The sequence below is a fragment of the Sporisorium graminicola genome, chromosome SGRAM_1 (genome assembly GCF_005498985.1).
Source record: "Sporisorium graminicola strain CBS 10092 chromosome SGRAM_1, whole genome shotgun sequence".
Classification (NCBI taxonomy): Eukaryota; Fungi; Basidiomycota; class Ustilaginomycetes; order Ustilaginales; family Ustilaginaceae; genus Sporisorium; species Sporisorium graminicola.
The window spans coordinates 727,365-745,169 of record NC_043719.1 but is presented as its reverse complement, the minus strand read 5'-3'; the positions used below and the strand labels follow the sequence as shown (position 1 = coordinate 745,169).

General features: G+C 58.3%; 1 protein-coding gene across 1 annotated transcript; it reads right to left on the bottom strand.

Annotated features, from left to right (window-relative positions):
• Positions 1 to 871: 871 nt before the first annotated feature.
• Positions 872 to 17,272, bottom strand: EX895_000299 (uncharacterized protein; the record flags this gene model as incomplete). Its single annotated transcript, XM_029880900.1, has 3 exons — positions 872 to 9,700; positions 9,815 to 16,787; positions 16,881 to 17,272. 3 exons carry the CDS (start codon positions 17,270 to 17,272, stop codon positions 872 to 874), a joined length of 16,194 nt encoding a protein of 5,397 aa, XP_029742286.1.
• Positions 17,273 to 17,805: the final 533 nt, after the last annotated feature.

Here is a 17,805-nt window from a genome sequence, read left to right as displayed (position 1 = left end):
AAGCATTGCAGCTTCGCTTGCGGTAGAACTTTTCCTTCGAGATTGAGTGAGCTCGCCATCTTGCACTTCCGTTTAGGTGTGGCGATCCGAGAATTAGCCGGATAAGCTGACGACCGGCATGGCACCAGCTTTTACTCGAGTTGAACCAACATGTCTCTGCGGAAGCTCGGGTGAAAGGCTTGTCATTCCTTGCAGACCGGTCAATTTCATGCTCTCTCGCGGCCGGTCTGCTTGCGTCCCCGTCTGCATGGACGGCATCAACGACCGGTGTTTTCCTTTTTCGCCGGTGTATCTCTCAGGCGTTGTTCGAGGTGACCGACATGCCTCCGCTGCCAATGCTAAACACACACCCAAGTGCACGCTCGGTCGGGAATGTGTGCAGGATACCTCTCTCGCGCATCCATGCACAAGTGTGGGAAACTCCCCTTTGTTTTTGGCTATACATACCAGCTTTGGCCCGCGGGCATGCATGTACGAGCGTTTTTTTTTCCCAGCCAAAACCTTAGTCCGGCACAACAAAGCCAAGTTGCGTGCTCATTCGTCTCGGTGTTGCTTCGCCGGTGGTGTTGGCTTCCGTTGGAAGCGAGACAGCGAAAGGGTTGGAAATTCGCCGCCGTATCCATGTCGCGGGTGATCCTTGCCCGGCTGCCCCGGCATCCGAGCATAGCTGTAACTGCGATTTTGTTCGACGTCTGCGCTTTCCAGCCTGCTCCCCTGCCGTGCGAGACAAAGTCACAACAATACCTCTTTGTTGTACACACATCACATTCGGTCCCTTGAGTCATAACTTAAGCATTGCAAGTCTCATCGAAATCTTGTATTTACAGTTTCTTCCACAGACGAGTACTGAGTGGCCGATGAGAGCTCGCACTCACGACTCGGTCTCGCGGATCTTCTCAACCCACTGCCGAAGCGTAGCAGAAAGCACCTCCGGCAGCGCTTCGACCTCGCGCACCACCACATAGTAGTCAAAGGGGAAAGTGTCCATGTATCGCTCCATCTTGAGCTGCAGCCGGCCGTTGGCGTCCGTGTAGTAGCTGGCGTTGGTCATGTCCAGGATCGAGCTTCGCTGTTGTTGCTGCTGCTGCACCGTGGCAGCAGCGGCGGCGGGCTTGTTTGCATTGGGCGTTGAAGCGCCACTGGCCGTGGGAGCGGGTTGCAGCGAGTCGATGACGACAAAGACGAGCATCACGCGTTGTTCGGCAGCTTTGCGCAGCAGTGAGCGAAGCCTTGCATGGTCCTGGCAGATGCCGTCCGAAATGATGATCTCCAACTGCCACAGGTCTCCCCCCTGCGAGGCGGACGACGAGGAGCGTGAGGCGCGCGCTTCAGCTAGAGTCTCCAGCGACTTCTCCACCAACTTGAGCACGTTGGTCTTCTTCTGCTGGAACCCAAGCCGATCAATGACATGCGCACCGTTCTGATCGTTGAAACTTCCCTTGCCAAACTCATGCAGACTGTCAACGTCCTCGCCGAAACGACAGATCGACACATCGCCCACCTCCAGCCGCGACAACGCACCCGTCACCAGCGCCAGCGTCTGATACGCCAAGTGCGCCGATCGCGATTCGGCCATACTGCGGCTGTCGTCGATCGCCAGCATCACCTGGTACTCGCGCGAGGACGGCTTGGTGCGCCGCAGCCAGATCTTGTCTTTGGCGAAGTCCGAGGCGATGAAGGGCACGATCTTGCGCATGTTGAGACGCTTACCCGTGCGGAAGTCGCCGTTCAGACGTGTGGCCAGTGTGGGGGCGAGGATAAGTCGCAGCTGCTCGCATAGAGAGAAGGCCAAGTCGGCCGTGAGCGACGCGTAGGATCTCCACAAGTCACCAGCTTTGGCGAGACGCTCTTCGGACGAGGCGACGTTGCGGAACGCTTCGAGCTGCTCCTGTACCTCGTCGTCCGCCTCTTGTCGAACGTCATCCGGCAGAGGGGTCATTGCTTCGTCGTCATCCTCTTCCGTCTTGACTTGGACTTCGTCAGCCATGTTGGCGTCTCCGTCTCGGTCGAGTAGTGCTTCCTGCTCGGCGGTCAACGACGAAGAAGGCGGTTTAAGATCCGAAGGCATGAAGGCTTTCTGTTGACCGTCACTGGTATCGTTGCGCTCCTCCTTGACCGGCTGATCGGGCAGAGGCTGAGGCTCTCGCTGTTCGGGCTCTTCTTGCTCGTCGACGTCTTGTCCACGCGGCTTGACACCCAGCGACTCGTCCTCTTCTTCAACACCGAGGTCTCCAAGGTTGCGCACCTCGTCCTGCTCCTGTGCAGCACCGAGCGCTTGTAACTCAGCAGCGTCGTCGTTGGCGACATGTTCGACGTCGCCGTCCTCAGGAGGACCTTCGCCGTCGTGCTCGGCTTTCTCGCCCGCAACCTGCTCCTCTTCTTCCTCTGTTCGGGCGCTCTGAATCTCTTGCATCCTGCGACGGAACTGCTCCAGCGCATCACCCATTCTGCGCAGAGGATTGGGATCGGCTTCGGCCTCGCCGTCTTGCTCGGCATCACCGGAAGCTTCGTCTCGTTCGGCCTTGGGCGCGCGTGCTCCGCGCTCGCCGGCCGAGGGAGCTTGGTCTGCTTGCTCTTGCGGTGCCGCATCGGCCGACTCGTCCATGTCCATGCCTTGCTCGGCCTGCGACTGTTCGTTGCTGGCATCCACCCTCCTGCCGCGCTGTGAACGCGACGATTGCTGCTGGGTGGCGGACTCGTCCTGCCCGCCGTTGTCGGCACCTTGATCAACCGCGTCGATGTCAAAGGGATCGACCTGGTCTTGTTGGCCTCCAGCGGCGTCATCGTTCGCAGACCTTTGCTGCTGCTCCGCTTGAGCTTCTGGATCCTCATCGTCGCCATCTTCATCCATGGCATCCTCGCCTTCATCTTTATCCACCTTGACAGCCTCCTCTTCGGGCTCTTGATCGGCCGCTTCTCCGTCCGCAGTCTCCTCGTTGTTCTTCTGGTCATCGGTATCCCCTTGCGGTTGATCATCTACGAGGTCGTCCATCGCCTTGTCATCGCGCTGTTCATCGCGCTGGTCATCAGGCATCTCTTCGAGATCGCTGAGCTCGTCGAGACCATCATCGTCGCCATCGCTGTCTCCATCGCCGCCGTCCATGTTGAGGTCGTCGTCGAGTTCTAGGTTCTCGCCTTGTTCGGCTTCTTGATCCAGCTGACGACCTCCACCTTCGCCCTGGACATCGGCGTCCTCGTTCTCCTCCTCTTCGGCACCCTCGCCTTCTTCGCCTTCTCGATCTTCGGCCTCGGCAGTGTCTTGCTCGTCCGCGCCGTCTTGCTGATCTCCATCGGTCTGCTCCTGCTTGCTGTCGTCTTGCTGTTTTTGCTCCTCCTGATCGTCCCGGCTGCCTTCCGCTGGACGCTCCTGCTTCTGCTTATCATCGGCAGAGCCCGAATCGTCGGCCTTGGGCACCGACTCGGCCTCTTTGCCGTCGGCGTTATCGGCACCAAGATCTTTGTTGGTCTTGTCCTCCGGTGCGTCCTTCTTGTCGTCTTCGTCCTCGTCGTTTCCGTCCCACATCTTTTCGTCAACAGCATTCGGGTCGAGCGGGTCAACGTCACCAACTGCATGTTCAGGCTCTTGCTCGTCACCCTCGTCTCCGTCTTGATCGCTGCCGGCATCGTCGTCGCCATCGACACTGATGTCCTCGAGATCGCCGCCAAAATCCTGATCCGCTTCCTTTGCGTTCTTCTCGCGCTCTGTCTTCTCTCCCTCTTCGCCCTCGTCGGCCGGGTCGTCCTTCTGGAGTTCTTCGATCTCGTCATCGTCCTCCATCTGATCTGTGATGTCCTTGGCGCCCGTACCATCGCCGAGACCAGTGCCGCCTTCGAGCTGCTCACCCTCCTCGCCCTCGCCGTCGTCGTTCTGCTGCTCCTCAGGGGGCTTGCAGAACCCTTTGCTGGCCAATGCAGTAATCAGGTGGCACAGCGTGTGATCGAGCTTGAGCAGACTCCTCGAGAAGTGTGCGGACGCAAGCAGATGGGCTCGCAGCAACTCCGAGTATTCGTGAAGGAAAGGGTAGACGCCGGCGAGCTGCACCTGCACCATCTCTTCGGATTCGGCATCCCTCGCCAGCTGCTGTGCCATGCGCGAGAGCTTCTCGACTTCGGAGATCACCGAGGCCGACCGCAGGCTTGCTTGCTGGCTCTGTAGCCTCTGCAGCTCGGTTGAGATGATCTTTTCGGGAAGACCGTCTGCCGTATCTTCGGAAGCGACGGATTGTTCTGCCGAAACCGCAGCACCACCAGCTCGACGAACATCTTGCGCCACCTGCAAGACAGCCGACACCACAGTGTTCGCTTGCTGGACGAGATCCTCTGGCTGACACTTGCCCTTCAAAGGAGCTTTGAGCGTGGCGAGGCATCGGTCGAACAGCGGGAGATTTCCGCGCGTCCACTGCAATACCGGGTAGAGAAGTGCCTCGAGCGCAGGCAGAGACTGCACATGATCGTGCAGGTCTCGCTGCAGGTCCTCGACCAGCTTGCGACTCGTCTCAACGACGAGATGCTCTTGCTCTGTGAGGAAGAACAAGCCACCATCACCGTCGTGCACACGACCGGTCTTGGCAATGGTCTCGATGCTCGAGGCCCTCTGCACGAGATCAGCCGCGAGAGAGGGAAGGCGTCCGAGGAATGTTTCACCAACCGGCGCTGGGAAAGCGGATGTGGCAAGGAACTTGGGAGCCTGTGCCTTGATCTCGTTGAGCGCGTCTGCGAGGCGGGCAATGAAGTCAGCCACAGCCTGGAACGGCGCCGATCGCGAGGCACGTGTAACCGTAGCCAGTCCGGCGGCATGCAGATCTCGCATCCGCGCGTTGAGCTTCTCGAGCATCGATAGGCACTGCAGCTCGGAATGCATACGGTCGCGTTCCTGCAACACAAGATGCGTGACGTGCTCGATGTAGTTGATACCGCGCTGCAGCTCAGCCGTCGACAAGTCTGGGCTGTGACTTTGCAACGAGTTGCGCACCTTGGGCAGCGCAGCCAGCAGACGGAAGAACAGACGCTCGAGCGTCGTGAACGGCTCATCCGAGAGCGAGGCGGGGCAGACAGCTAGCAAAGCCGGTCGTGTGTAGATGTGCATTACGCTCTGGTTCCTTGCCGCCATATCGGTCTTGACAAATGAGCTCAGGCCGACGCGACGTAGTTCCTTGAGCAAGTCCGACCATGCCTTACGCTTGCGCGCCGTCAGGTTCTTGATCGCCTTCTCGTTGTCTTCCTTCGAAAAGGCTGGCGTCAGCTTGGCGAGCTGCTGCTGACGGTCGACGATCTCGTCCGCAAAGTCTGCCACGCCTACAGCTGCCGACGTAGGAAGAAGCAGAGCCGGCCAAAGACGATCACTTGTCATCTTCTGAAGCACCGCCAGGGTCTTGGCCACGTTTCGAATGTGCTCCGGCGCCGACTCGTTGAGGCTGGCAAACGAGACGGCTTGGGTCCAAACCTCGCTCGGCTTCTCGTTGGCGTCGAGCAACCTTCGGTGACTGAGTGACTCGATTGACAAAGCTGGGATCTCTCGTCGAGTGAGCGCGTCGAGATGCGAGGCCAGCATGGGATCGACTGGCTGACGAAGAATGTCTCTGAACTTGCGCAAAGTCTTGTGCAGCTGTCGATGTGTCTTCTGCGCCGACTGCTTGAGCGCGTGGATGTTGATGTCTTTCCAGCTGGCCAGCTTGATGAAGCCCGTGATGTTCTTCTCGAGCACCGCTCGTTGGGTTTGAAGAGTGCCCGAGATGCGTTCGTCGAACTGGCGGAAGAAGGTAGTAACATTCTGCAGGACTACGCCCACCTCCTTGAGGCCTCGACTCTCCTTGGGTGGCGCCAGGCGCACCAGGCGTTCGATGAAGCGTGAGTACGCCTCGAGGAGAGACAAGCGTGCCTCGAACTGTCCAAGGGGACTGGAACGAACAAATTGATCGACGGCATCGATGAGCTGCTCGACATGTTCCTTGAACGCTTCCGGTCCATCTGCCGACGCGGCCCTCGTTCCGCGGATGAGGATCTCGTAGACGCGGAACCACCACTCGCTGAGCTCATCCTGGAAGGTACGAGCTTGCGTGTTGAGCAGTTCTGCCCAGCACGACAGTTCGAGTCGTCTCCACTCGATGATCTGAGCCGAGATGCGCTCGCGGTTTGCCTGAATCGACGTCTGCGAGCTGGCGAATCCTTCCCAGTCCTCCGTGTGGGTGAGCAGCTGCTCGAGAGCGCTCAGCATCTTTGCCACCGGACTGGCGGCGTCGAGGCGCAGAACAGCGTCGCAACGATCACGGATGTGCTGCAAGACCATCTGCTCGGGCCATTCTTCGATGAGGACGTTCAGTCGCGTTCGCAGGTCCTCGACGATGGCCGTCGCCTTTCGGACTTCAGAGGGGCGCGAGTCCAAGTAGAAATTGAAGTCTTTGGTGCTCTGGCTCGATGCGAGCTGGTCGTCGATGGCCGACAAGAGACCAAAGGCAGCACCAGCCTGGTCGAGGGTCTCGGGCCAGTCCTCGTGATGTTTGCGCATCAGCTTGGTCACAAGACCATCGCGCTCGTCGTGGTACGCATCAGCCGATGCCTTAGGCTGGGAGCTCTGTCCGAAGATGGCCATGTGCGCATTCAAGACCGCCACGAAGCGAGGCGGAGCCAGCAACACACCCTTGTACTTTGCCTGCTCCTGACCGTTTGCGACGGCAACGGGTCTCGGACCATCCAAGACGTCGTCCTCGTACTCGGGGAACAAGGAGTGGAACTCTTTCTCTTCGGCCTCTGCATCCAAGTCGATGGACTCTTCGATCTTGCGCGACTTGTACAGGCTGGAGGCTTCCTCCTCCTCGCGCTTAGCCCTCTCTCGATCGAGCGCCCACAGCTGAAAGATTCTCTCGTAGCTGCGGCTGATGTTGCGCAGCGTGTCGGGGCTCTCGAGCACCTCGATCCCGAGCGAGGTGTGATCATACGCCACCGAAGCCGTCGAGGCGATGAGCAGCGAAGCAGAGACATCGGATCGTGCTTGCAACTGACTCGAGAGGTCGACCTGGCGCAGCAAAGTTGAGCTGTATGCGGTAGGGAAAGTAACCAGTGCTTCGACGATGGCACCACGTTGCTGGACGTCGACCGGCGCTGATGCGATTCGAGAGGCCTGACGAACCAGACGCAGACCCAGCTGCAGCTGAAGGAGCGATGCAATGATCGGCTCCACCATATCGCGAAGCTCTGCAAAGGTCTTTCGCAGACGGTCGCCGAACGAGAGGACGCTGGCTTGCAAGCTCGCCTCTCGCTGCTCCGCCTGCTCGAAAGGCCCACTCACCAAGGCTTGAACCAGATCAGCGACTCGCTGAGTGGTCACTACCTCGCGCAGGAACGACGATGTCTCGCGGTAGAACTGCGACAATAGCTTCAAGTTCGGCTTGCGCCAAGCTTGTGCACGATCGCCAGCTTGTGTCTTGAGCGACATCCTGGTCTCTTCGATCTGAGCTCGCAAGTCGCGGATGACACGGTTGCTCTTCTCTCCCGTGACGATCGACTCGGCGTAGACCTCAAGATCCAATGCGGTCTCCAGCTGAGCTCGGCAGAAATCGCCAAAGTCAGCCATGGTCCTGCGAGCCACGATTGGATCGAGCGCGACATTGGGCAGATAGAGTCGCAACATGACCAAGGAGACAGAGATCCACGCTCGACCGAGCATGGTAGCATCCTTGACCTCGTGCGAGCGCAACAGGGCAGGCTCGAGCTCATCCTGGAGTACAGTCAGCCATTCAGACAGCGCGGAAGCTGTTCCATCCGAGAGACGCCCATGACCAACTTCCAGGAGTTGCTTGAGATGAGCGCGGCACTCGGCCAGTCCCTGCTCGCGCTTCCATGCTGGAAGGTTGTGCTCTGCCAAATCCTTGAGACCCGCCTTGTACAGCGTCTCCGAAACGAGAGTGACAAAGCGAACCAAGATACCGGCCAGCTTCTCCCCCCGCGAAGGCGAGCTTGCAGGCAGCGCGGCGCCCACGGTCTTGATCATGCGACCCACAGAGGCATCGTGGAACGATTTCTCCAGCAGCGATCTAGTACCAAGGCGCGACTCGAGCAAGGTCTGCAACGAAGAGGGTCGCAACAGGTGAGCTGGTCCGTCGCTTGTCGATGCTTGGCCGGCTTCAGCAGGCCAGAGACGTCGGATCCAGCTAAAGTCGGAAAGGAGGGCGTTCGACTGAGCAGCTCCAGAATCCAGTGCCCACAGGGTCGATCGGCAGGGAGCAGCGGCAGCTTGCAGGAACGGCGACGAATGTGATTCAAGCAAGTGCATGATGAGCTTCATTCTCGACATTTGCGATGCGCTTCCAAGGCAGTCAGGCGTCTTGATGGATACCTCTGCAAGGTTGAGCAGCGCCGCCTCGGCCTTTTCTGTTGCAGAAGACCTCGAAACGCCCTGCTCCTGGCTCTGAATGGCGGCCTTGTTGCTGGCAGACCGAATCATTTTGAGCGTTTGCCAACCCAGCTGCATCATGTCTCGCAACTCGGAAGGCGCGGCAGACTGCTTGCCTGCGACACACAGAGTGGCCGCAACGTCCAGAGCATTCTTGAGTAAGTCACCGCCAGCAGCAGCGGAAAGTAGCGTCACCTCATCGCAGATGAGATGGTAGATGTTGGTCTGCATGCCCTCGTCGGCGCCGAAGAGCGACCAGATTGGGAAAAGAGCTTTGCCCGTTGTAAGCTGTAGCGAGCCTCCGAGCAGATCAATCGTTTGGACCAAGCTGACATCGTTTTCAACGCCGCCGGCGCTGATCTCCCTCATCAGATCCGACATGAATCGGATCAAGATCTGGATGGACGAGAAGTCGAGCTCCGTCGACGTGCAGAGTGTCTGCAGATACTCGGCAGAGCGCAGCAAGAGAGCCACTTGGCGAAGGGTCAGAGGCGACAGAGCAGCGGCGCGGTCGCTTTGCACAGCAGCAAGGATCATATTGTGCACTGCAACGATCAAGGGGAAGACGTTGCGAACAGCAGTCGTGGCCTGATCTTCGTCATGCACCATGGCGGTGCTGCTGAGCCTTGCCGAGCGCTCCAAGGTGCTGAGATCCTGCATGCGCTTCGTCGATGCTACTTCTCGGATCTGCTGTGCTTCCAGACGACGAAGCATAGCAGCCAGGAGCAGCTGTACCGCCTGTGAAGGCGAGGACTGCGTTCCGAGCAAGCGACACACATTATCATCGTAGCGTAGGTCGACAGGCAAATAGTCGGACAATTCCTGGGAGATGCGATGTGAGTTGATCCGGTCAAGCTGCAGCGCCTGTCTCGAGTCCTGAAGGAGGTATGTGGTCGAGATGACTTCTTGCAACAGCGCCGACATCTCCACCGGCACTGACAAAAAACATCGGGTCATGACCTGCCAAGTCAGCGCCAGAGCACTTGGAGAGCCGCGGCGAATCAACAGGGACGCCTCTGCCTCCGAATCAGGTTCTTGAACTCCTGCAAGGAAGAGAGGCAAGGCGGCAGACGCTAGCGATGCGTTGGTCAGGATGAGGTGACTGGCAGTCCAGATGGCCGCGTCCCGATGAGCCGTGAGGTATGCACCTGCATCAAGGACGTCTCGATCTTCGAGTCCGCGCTGCACCAGCTGTGCTCGGAGCGATGCATCCATGAGAGCTCTCTGGACAGAGACCACCGAGTTGGCTGACAGGGTCGAATCACCACCGCAGAGCGGCGCGAGTCTCTCCAGATCACTCGAAGCAAAACCCTGCTGCGGCAGAAGGGCGATTTCGATGCCTCGGTTCCTCATCGCTCTCGAAAGTTCACCGTGTCTTGGATCCAAGCACATGAAGACACGGAAGTTAGGGTGAGGACGAACTACGGGTACCTTGCCGTCGACGACGCCTCGCTCGCTGATGACGAGGGAGCCGTTGACTTCGAACAGCGAGTTGAGTCGATCCAGCACAGAGGCGGAGCACAGATTGGCATTGTCGAGCATGAGCCAGTGGCCTTCTTGCAATGCTCGGAGCAGAGGTCCGTCGATCCATTCGAACCTTCCTGTGGTTCGTTGCGCGTCCGACGAGCTCTGCGCCAATTCGATCGCCAATGCATATGCTTCTTCGAGAGCTTTTCTCAAAGCGTCGTCATGAATTTGGCTCGTAGCGATTCTGACATCCTCGACGGCCCGTTGCAAGCTTTCGGGTTCAGACGTGTCCGTCGAGGATCCGGTAGCGGCCTCCAGCACGTTGCGTGCAGCTAGGAACGCGCCAAAGTGCTCATTACTAGACGCCGCGACTGTTTCCGAACAGCGTTGCATCTCGAGGAGCAGCGTGCTCAAAACATGACGAGAACGACCGAATGGGTCGTACTGTTCAAAAGTGCCGATGAGGTCCATAGTGTCGGTACCCGAGTTCATCTGGAACTCCTCCAGTCGTGCTCCAGCCAGCTGAGCGAGCAGCCTTACGACGCTGGTCTTACCACTGCCCGTGGGTCCGACCAGAATCGCGAGCCACTCCTTGTGAACGCAGTCCATTAACGCCTCGAGCACGGGCAGCTGGCTCTGCAGAAGCACGAGACGGTGTTGGATGGCATTCAGGGCGGGCTTGCGTTGCAACACGGCGTGTCCAATTCGTGCCTGGCTGGGTGTGATGGTCGGCAAGATGCGCGAGTCACTCGCCGCGTCACCACCGAAAGACTTGCGGAACAGGTCACGGGCCGCTTGACGATCGGACACAGTTCGGAAGCGCTGGACATAGAGCGAGGCGAGGTGTTCTATGGGATCGCCGAGTTTGTTGAGACCCAGATCGGAGTGCAGCAGGTCGAGCCATCGCATCAGATCTCGCAGATTGAACTCCCATGGCGCTCCAATCCTTCCGAACGAGTGCTTGACGACGACTTCATGGTGAAGTTCAAAGTTGAATCGGATCATGTTGCGCAACCGGTCAACATCAAAGTTGGGATACAGGTGCGAGCTGATGGCGAGAATGTCTTCGCCCGTGAGCTCCTCGATATGCACCTTGATGAACCTGTTGAGGAACGACTTTGGAAGTCCTTTCCTACCTCCTCCTTGGTGGTGAGGGTTCTGAGCGGCAAAGATGCGGAAATTGGGGTGCTTAGTGAAGGAGCGTCCCAGCTCTGGCACATAGACAGTTCCACGATGATCGAGACATGAGTTGAGACCTTCGAGCACGGTCTGAGAGGCGAGATTCATCTCGTCGAGCAGCACCCACTCGCCCTGCTGCATGGCGGTGAGGAAAGCGGCGTCACGCCAGGCAAACTCTCCGGGGCCCCCGCCTTCCAGAGGCATATCGGAACCGAACAGATCGACGAGCTCGGTCTGGTCCGACAGGTTGATACGCGTCAGCGGTCGACCGGCGGCGGCCGCAAGGGCAGTGATCAAGCTCGTCTTACCCGCTCCCGGGCTTCCTTCGAGTAGCACGGACTTGCCGGGAACAGACAAGGCTCGCAGGACACGCATGGCGTTGGAGGCGGACGTCTTTGCACCAAAGCTGAACGAGCCGGTTCCCTGCGAGGGCAAGTCAAGGCTTCCACGCGAGATGGCGAAGGGTCCGATGCGCAAGCGCTCGTCAGAAACGTCGACCTCAAACAAGCTTGCAAGCTTCGGGTCGTATTCTTGCGGCGCAATCAACTCGGCCACCTTGGCAAGACAGCGGTCTCGAAGCTGATCCAGGCCTGCAGCTGTCATGGCAGATGTGGCAGGCAAAGCGCCAAGACCGTCGATGATGGTCAATGAAGCACCGTGAGCAAAGGCCAGAGCAGGATCGAGGGATGCGTTGGCGGCGAGCTGGTTCATGAACGATGCCCACGTCAGGAGATCACGCAAGCCCAACCCAGACTGGTCACGCCCGCCGATCTGATGAATGAACCACTCGGAAAAGTCGATGATGGGCTCGGTCCATGCCGACAGGCTTGCATCCTTCCACTGCGCGTTGATGATCTGGATCAAATCGGCGCGGATGTCGACGTGAGGCACCCAGATCTCGGTGAAGCGGTTGCGCAGCGCGGGAGACAGCTCCTTCTTGCCGTAGTCACCACCAGGGTTCATAGTGGCGAGCACCTGGAAGCCGTCTGCTCCGGTGATCTGCGAAGCCGAGAGATCTGCTTCCGAGTTCAATTGGCTGGATGATGTGGCTCTCTCTGCAAGAACTAGCGTTCGTGCAGGCTCCAATACACTGTTGAGACGCTCGAGCACGCTGTCATCCGCCAATGAGATCTCGTCGAGCAGGATATGGTCGCCAGCTCGCATCGCTTGCACCAGAGGTCCATCCTGCCACTCGAAAAGCGCCGTAGCTTGGTAGACGGCGCGCAAAGCAGTCCGCAGCGTCTGTCGCGCGGCCTCCTTCTGTACTTCTTCGAGCGCTGCGAGCTGTTCAGGTTCTTTCGACAGTACCGCTTCGATAAAAGCAGACACGTCTTCGAGTTTACTCTCTGCACTCAAGTTGTGAGGGATCTGCAGAGCATCCAGGCCGTCGATGCAAGTGGCCCTTGCCGCACTTTGTTGGGCTGCTCGGTTGCGAAGAGGACGTTGACCACCTAGGAGATCGGCAGTATCTGTGTTCTGATGGCAGTTGACGCAGTGCAGCTCGCGGCCGAAAGCAGTAGCAAGCACTTCGCAGACTGACGTTTTGCCCGCACCCGTCTCTCCGACGAGAAGCACAGGCTCATTGTAACGCAGACTCGTAGCAACCAGGCACAGCAATCGCTGGAACGCCGATGTCCTGACGATACTCGTGCTTGAAAGAGTGTTGACAATGGAGCTGCCGAGTCCTTTCCCGATGCGAGCTAGCGTTGTCTCGCTTTCTGGACCTTCTAGGAGATACATACGATCGACGTCGAGCCTGACGCGCATGATCTTTTCGATGACGTCCTTGACAGTCTCCTTGTCATCCGAGCGACGTGCTCGCTCTGCAATGAGCATGTAGCCGTTCTCTGCCAGTTGCTGATAGCCCACGGCCTCACGATTACCCCATCGGAATAGATCTCGCAGCGTGACAAAGGCCTGTTTGGTCTCAAAGACGCGACCAGCCTGTCGACGCTTCTGGAGCTCCTCGAAGACACCGACGATGCGCGATGCGTAGGAAGGAGCGATCTTGCACCGGTTGGTCAAGATGGTCTCGAGTTCAGCGCGAGGCACATCATCGAAGTGAATCTCGAGGAATCGGTTACGGAATGCTCGACTTAGCACTTTGCGTCCGGCGTACAGGCCTGGCGGATTCTGCGTCGCGAAGAGCATGAAGTGCGGATGAGGCTTGACCACTTCGCCTGTCTCGGGGATGACCAGCTCGCGGTTGTCGTCGAGTAGACGATTGAGCGCCTCAAGGACATCGGTGGGTGCCAGATTGAGCTCGTCCAACACGATCCAGTCTCCCCTACGAAGCGCCTTGACGAGTAAACCTTCCTGGAAGCTGAGCTTGCCCGAGTCGGGATCCGAAGCATACGAGCCGATGTATTCCTGAATGTCGGTGTGCTCGTGGTTGTTGATGCGGACAAATCGATGTCCAGTGCGACGAGCGAGGTACTCGACGGCACTCGTCTTACCCGCCGAGGTGGGGCCCTGAATGAGGACGGGGAAGCGGCGGGTCAAGGCTGCTCGAGATAGGCCGACCAGCTTGCTCTGCACGGAGGGCGTGAGAATGTAGTCTTCGGCAGCATCAAGCGGGGCGGGCCCTGTCGGAAGCCAGAAGGGTCCAACTTGGACAAAGTCGCCATCTTCAGCACCCTTGGGCGCGGGCGGAACGAATGTGGCGATGGCACGAGCATTCTTGGCTTTGGTCAAAGTGTAACGCTCAATGATGGCACGTACCACTCTAGCGCTGGCATCATCCAGTAGGAGGGTGAAAGCCATGACGAAACCTTCCCAGAGGCTGCGTCGCAATCCGTATTGAGGAGCGATGTCGGTTGCAAAGGTCAAGGCACGCGACAGCGTTCGGATGGAAAAGTGCGGTCGCTGATTAGCACCATCGGCCAGCTGGTGCTGCTGCGCCAGACGTCGAATCTCGGCGTAGCATTCGGCGATGTCCATGATCGCGCCTCGGTCGCCCAACGCGTGCTCGCCGATGTACTTTTCGACGATGGCCGTGAGCGCCTCGCGGTCGGCATCAGGACTGGGCACGTACAGCTCGGTGAAGCGGGAGCGCAGACTTGCTGGCAGATCCTTCTTGCCAACATCGGTGGCAGGGTTCATACAAGCAAAGAGGCGAAAATTGGGGTGACGCGGAATCGGCTCCAGATCACCGCGCTCGGTGAGCGTGATGCTCGAGCTCGGGGACTGCAGCAGGCCAGTGAGGCTGTCGAGCGTCTCGGCGGCGGCCAAATTGATCTCGTCGAGCAAGATCCAATCACCTTGACGGAGTGCTTTGACCAACGGCCCTTCGACGAATGAGAAGACGAGGTTCTTTTTCTTGCTTCCATGTTGAACGCCAAAGTCTCTCGCCTTCGCATCGAGCTCGAGCCATTCGCGATCGAGCTCTGCGTCGGCCCGAGCATCGTCGAGGTCAGCAGGCGAGCCTTCCGCAGGCCCTCGCTCCGTCTTGCGTTTCTTTCTTGAACCGGAGCCTGGACGACCTTCTGTGTCGGCGGTGGTGATGTCTCCATTTGCATTTTCCGTGGTATCGGTCTTGCTGGCGCCCCTTTTGCGTTGGGATGCCATCTTGGCCGATTCGCGCCACAGAAGAGCCAAGCGCGACCATTTGCCAGCGACGAAAGCCTTGCGCTCCGCCTCTACGAAGCGAGCATTGCGACGAGACGAAAAGGTGCGTGCGAATAGAGAGGTCCACTGATCGTGCAGCTCGGTTGCTGGCACCTTGGGATCGAGTGGCTTGAAAGCTCCAAGCAGATCACCACTCTCGGTTTGCTGACTGAGGTTGAGCGCGACCATGGGCTGACCAAGGAGCGAGGCGAGGTGTTGCACTACCGTTGTCTTGCCCGTACCCGTCTCGCCGACGAGCAGCACAGGCTCGGCCAAAGCGGTGGCTACTGTCAACCTCTCGAGCAGCAGCAGCGACGGTTTGGTCATAGCGAACTTTCTCGAGACGGGCGCAGCGCGTTTTGCAGTGGCCTTGGATCGACGCTGCAGCTCGCAACGACCGACGCGGATAAGACTGGACCCTGCGTCTTTGTTGAGTGACGTCTCTGCCGACCTCACAGAGAGCTCTGGGATGCGTTGTTTCAGGGCCCACCACGCTCGTTCGCTGGTCAAGCCGAGTTCTTCGGCAAGCAGCTCGACGAGTGCGCTGTAGCGATCGGTGCTCTTTCCGTTGGCCGCTTTCGAGGTGTTCGCAGAAGCCTGACCTGTTGTTGCTGATGCATCTTGAGCTGGTGGCACTGATCCGAGAAAGATGTCACATGCCTCGATGAAGATCTCCTCCTGTTGAACAGGATTGTTGAGCGGATCGGAGAGCATCGCAGAATCGGCGGACAGGAGACGTTGAACGCGGCGACACCATTTGATCAGATCTCGCAGAGTCGCTGTGCGGACACTTCCAGCGCTCGCGCCGACACCTTTGGCGCTTGCTAGAGAAGACGCCGCGGAGGGCTGCGTGGCACGTTGCAGCTTGTACCAAGTGGCGACCAGACGGTCGACAAAGTGAGACTGCTGTGCAGTCAGACGAGAAAACTTGTTGGCCAGGATGCTGCTAACATCGTTCTGACTGGGTGAGTCGATGTAGACTTCGGACCAATGCGAGCTGCCGAGGAAGGTGGCGCTGGAAGGCGCAGATGCCTGTCGAGACGAAGATGCGACGGATCGTGTGGCAAACAGAGCAAAACCATCACCCGCAACCACCTTGCCGCGAGTGCCGAGATCGATGGCGGTTCGAGTGCCCAGGGCCTTGGTGGGTCCGAGCTGTTCGACGAGCTGCGCTACGGTGCTGAGGACCTCAGAGCCTGCCTTGTCGATATCTTCGAGGACGACCCACTTGCCTTGACGGACAGCGCGGGTGAGAGCGCCTTCGGTCCATTCAAACTTGCCTGGCTCGGTTGGGCTCGAGACAAAGGAGCCAAGGAGCTGCTTGGCATCGATACCTGACTGATCGCCAAGCTGGATGGCAAGAAGGTGGCTGGAAGTGGATGCTGTTTCAGCTCCCTTGAGCACTTGAGAAAGGTGTCGAATCAAGCTTGATTTGCCGCTCGAGGGTGGACCGGAGACGAGGATGGGATAGTTGGCACTGAGGCGGAGAGCGAGTTCAGATAGCGATGGTGCGATGCCAGCCGTCTCGACGAATTGATCCTCGAGCGGCATCGATCCGTCTCGGCTTGTGTTCTGATGGGAACATGCAAGCAGGACACCACCGATGGCGCAAACCTCGGGCGAGAGGTCGTCGGTGAACAGCGGAGCATGTTGTTTGTCCGTTACAACGTCAGTCTCACTGCGTTGTGGCAAGAAGGCGCTCTGGCGGGAAGCGACCAGCGATCGTGCTTGTTGAATGCGCGCGAATTCTTCCGTCTCGAGCGTCCAGAGGTTGATCCCAGTTGGCTCGAAAGCAAGTGTAGCCACAGCGTCGAGGGCGTATGGGTCGGAAGCGCCGAGGGAGAGCGCATCGAGGCACTTTTGCTGCAATTCCAGTCGTCCCTTCTCGCTGATGCACTGTTGCAGAGCGAAGAAGCGAATAGCAAGCAAGCGTGTTTGAAGCAGATCGGATGATTCCGGTGAGAAGATAATGTGATGAGCCCATAGAGAATAGGATTCTTCGAGCGAGCCAGAGAAGGTGTTGGGGGCGGCGGCGGCGAGTCGGTAAAGGTCCAGCAGGAACTGATTGCGCACTTCGGGTGCGGCCGTCGAAAGACTCTGAGGTAATGCTGAAAAGGAAGGGCTGCTGACGAATCGAGTCGAAAAGCTGTCGAAGGCGAGAGAGTAATGTGAGGATAAAGAGATGTTAGTAATCTGAAGTGCTCGCTGCTAGCGATGAAAGGCGACAAGGTCAACTTACTCGTAGATCTCCGCAGGAAAGACGCTGATGAGTACGGCAAATGCATGCAACGTCTGGACAAGCACTTGCGCATCGTCTTTGCCAGCACCAAGAGCTTGCTTGAGACTTCGGACGAGGAGATCCAAGAGGACTGGCTTGAATTGAGAAGCGACGGACAGCGTGCAGGTTGGCACGAGGAGCAGCTTGGCAATGCGGTCCAGAGCATCAGCGGCTGAGCTGCCTGCATCCAGAGCCACGATGGCTTGTTCAAGGACAAGGCTGGCCTCAGGTTGCTCTGCTAGCTCGCTTTTCAAGGATGTGCAGCTCGTGTACACGTCGAGGTCGAGAGCTGAGCGACGCGTGCTGGTCGATGCATCGCCCTGCGCTGCTGCACCGGTCGGAGCGAGACCCATGTCGCAAACGGGTGACCTCGATGGTCGAAGGGAAAGCCTAGCGCTGTTGTTCAAGAAGGATGCTGGTCATATGACAGTGTCGTCCAAGAGAGCCTTTAGCTTTTGCCGCGAGAAAGGAAGGAAAGGAATGCAGCGACGGAATCAGCTGCCTTTATCGGTCGTCGGCTTTGATCCTTAAATGGTGCTGCTAAGTTTCGACCGCTTCGACGTGACTGTGACGGTCAAAGATGTCGTCGTCTTGGTGTGGTGATGACGAGAGGTGCTTCACCTGTAGCTGTTGCAGTGCTGCAAAAAGCCAGACGAGAGGCCATGCGAAGAGGGTTCGGCTTTCTTCCTAAACTTTTTCTCTCTCTCATTTTTTTTCGCCTCCACCGCGCTCTGAATGAAATTTTTCGCCCCTGGGCTGCGCTTTGTCGTAAAAAAAACAATACGGTAACAGGGTCGAGGTGGGGCAGTCCGACTTCCGAGGTTCAGTTCAACTTTTTTGGGTTCTTCTCGTTGCAGCTGCTGCACACGACTTGATTCTCCTTCAC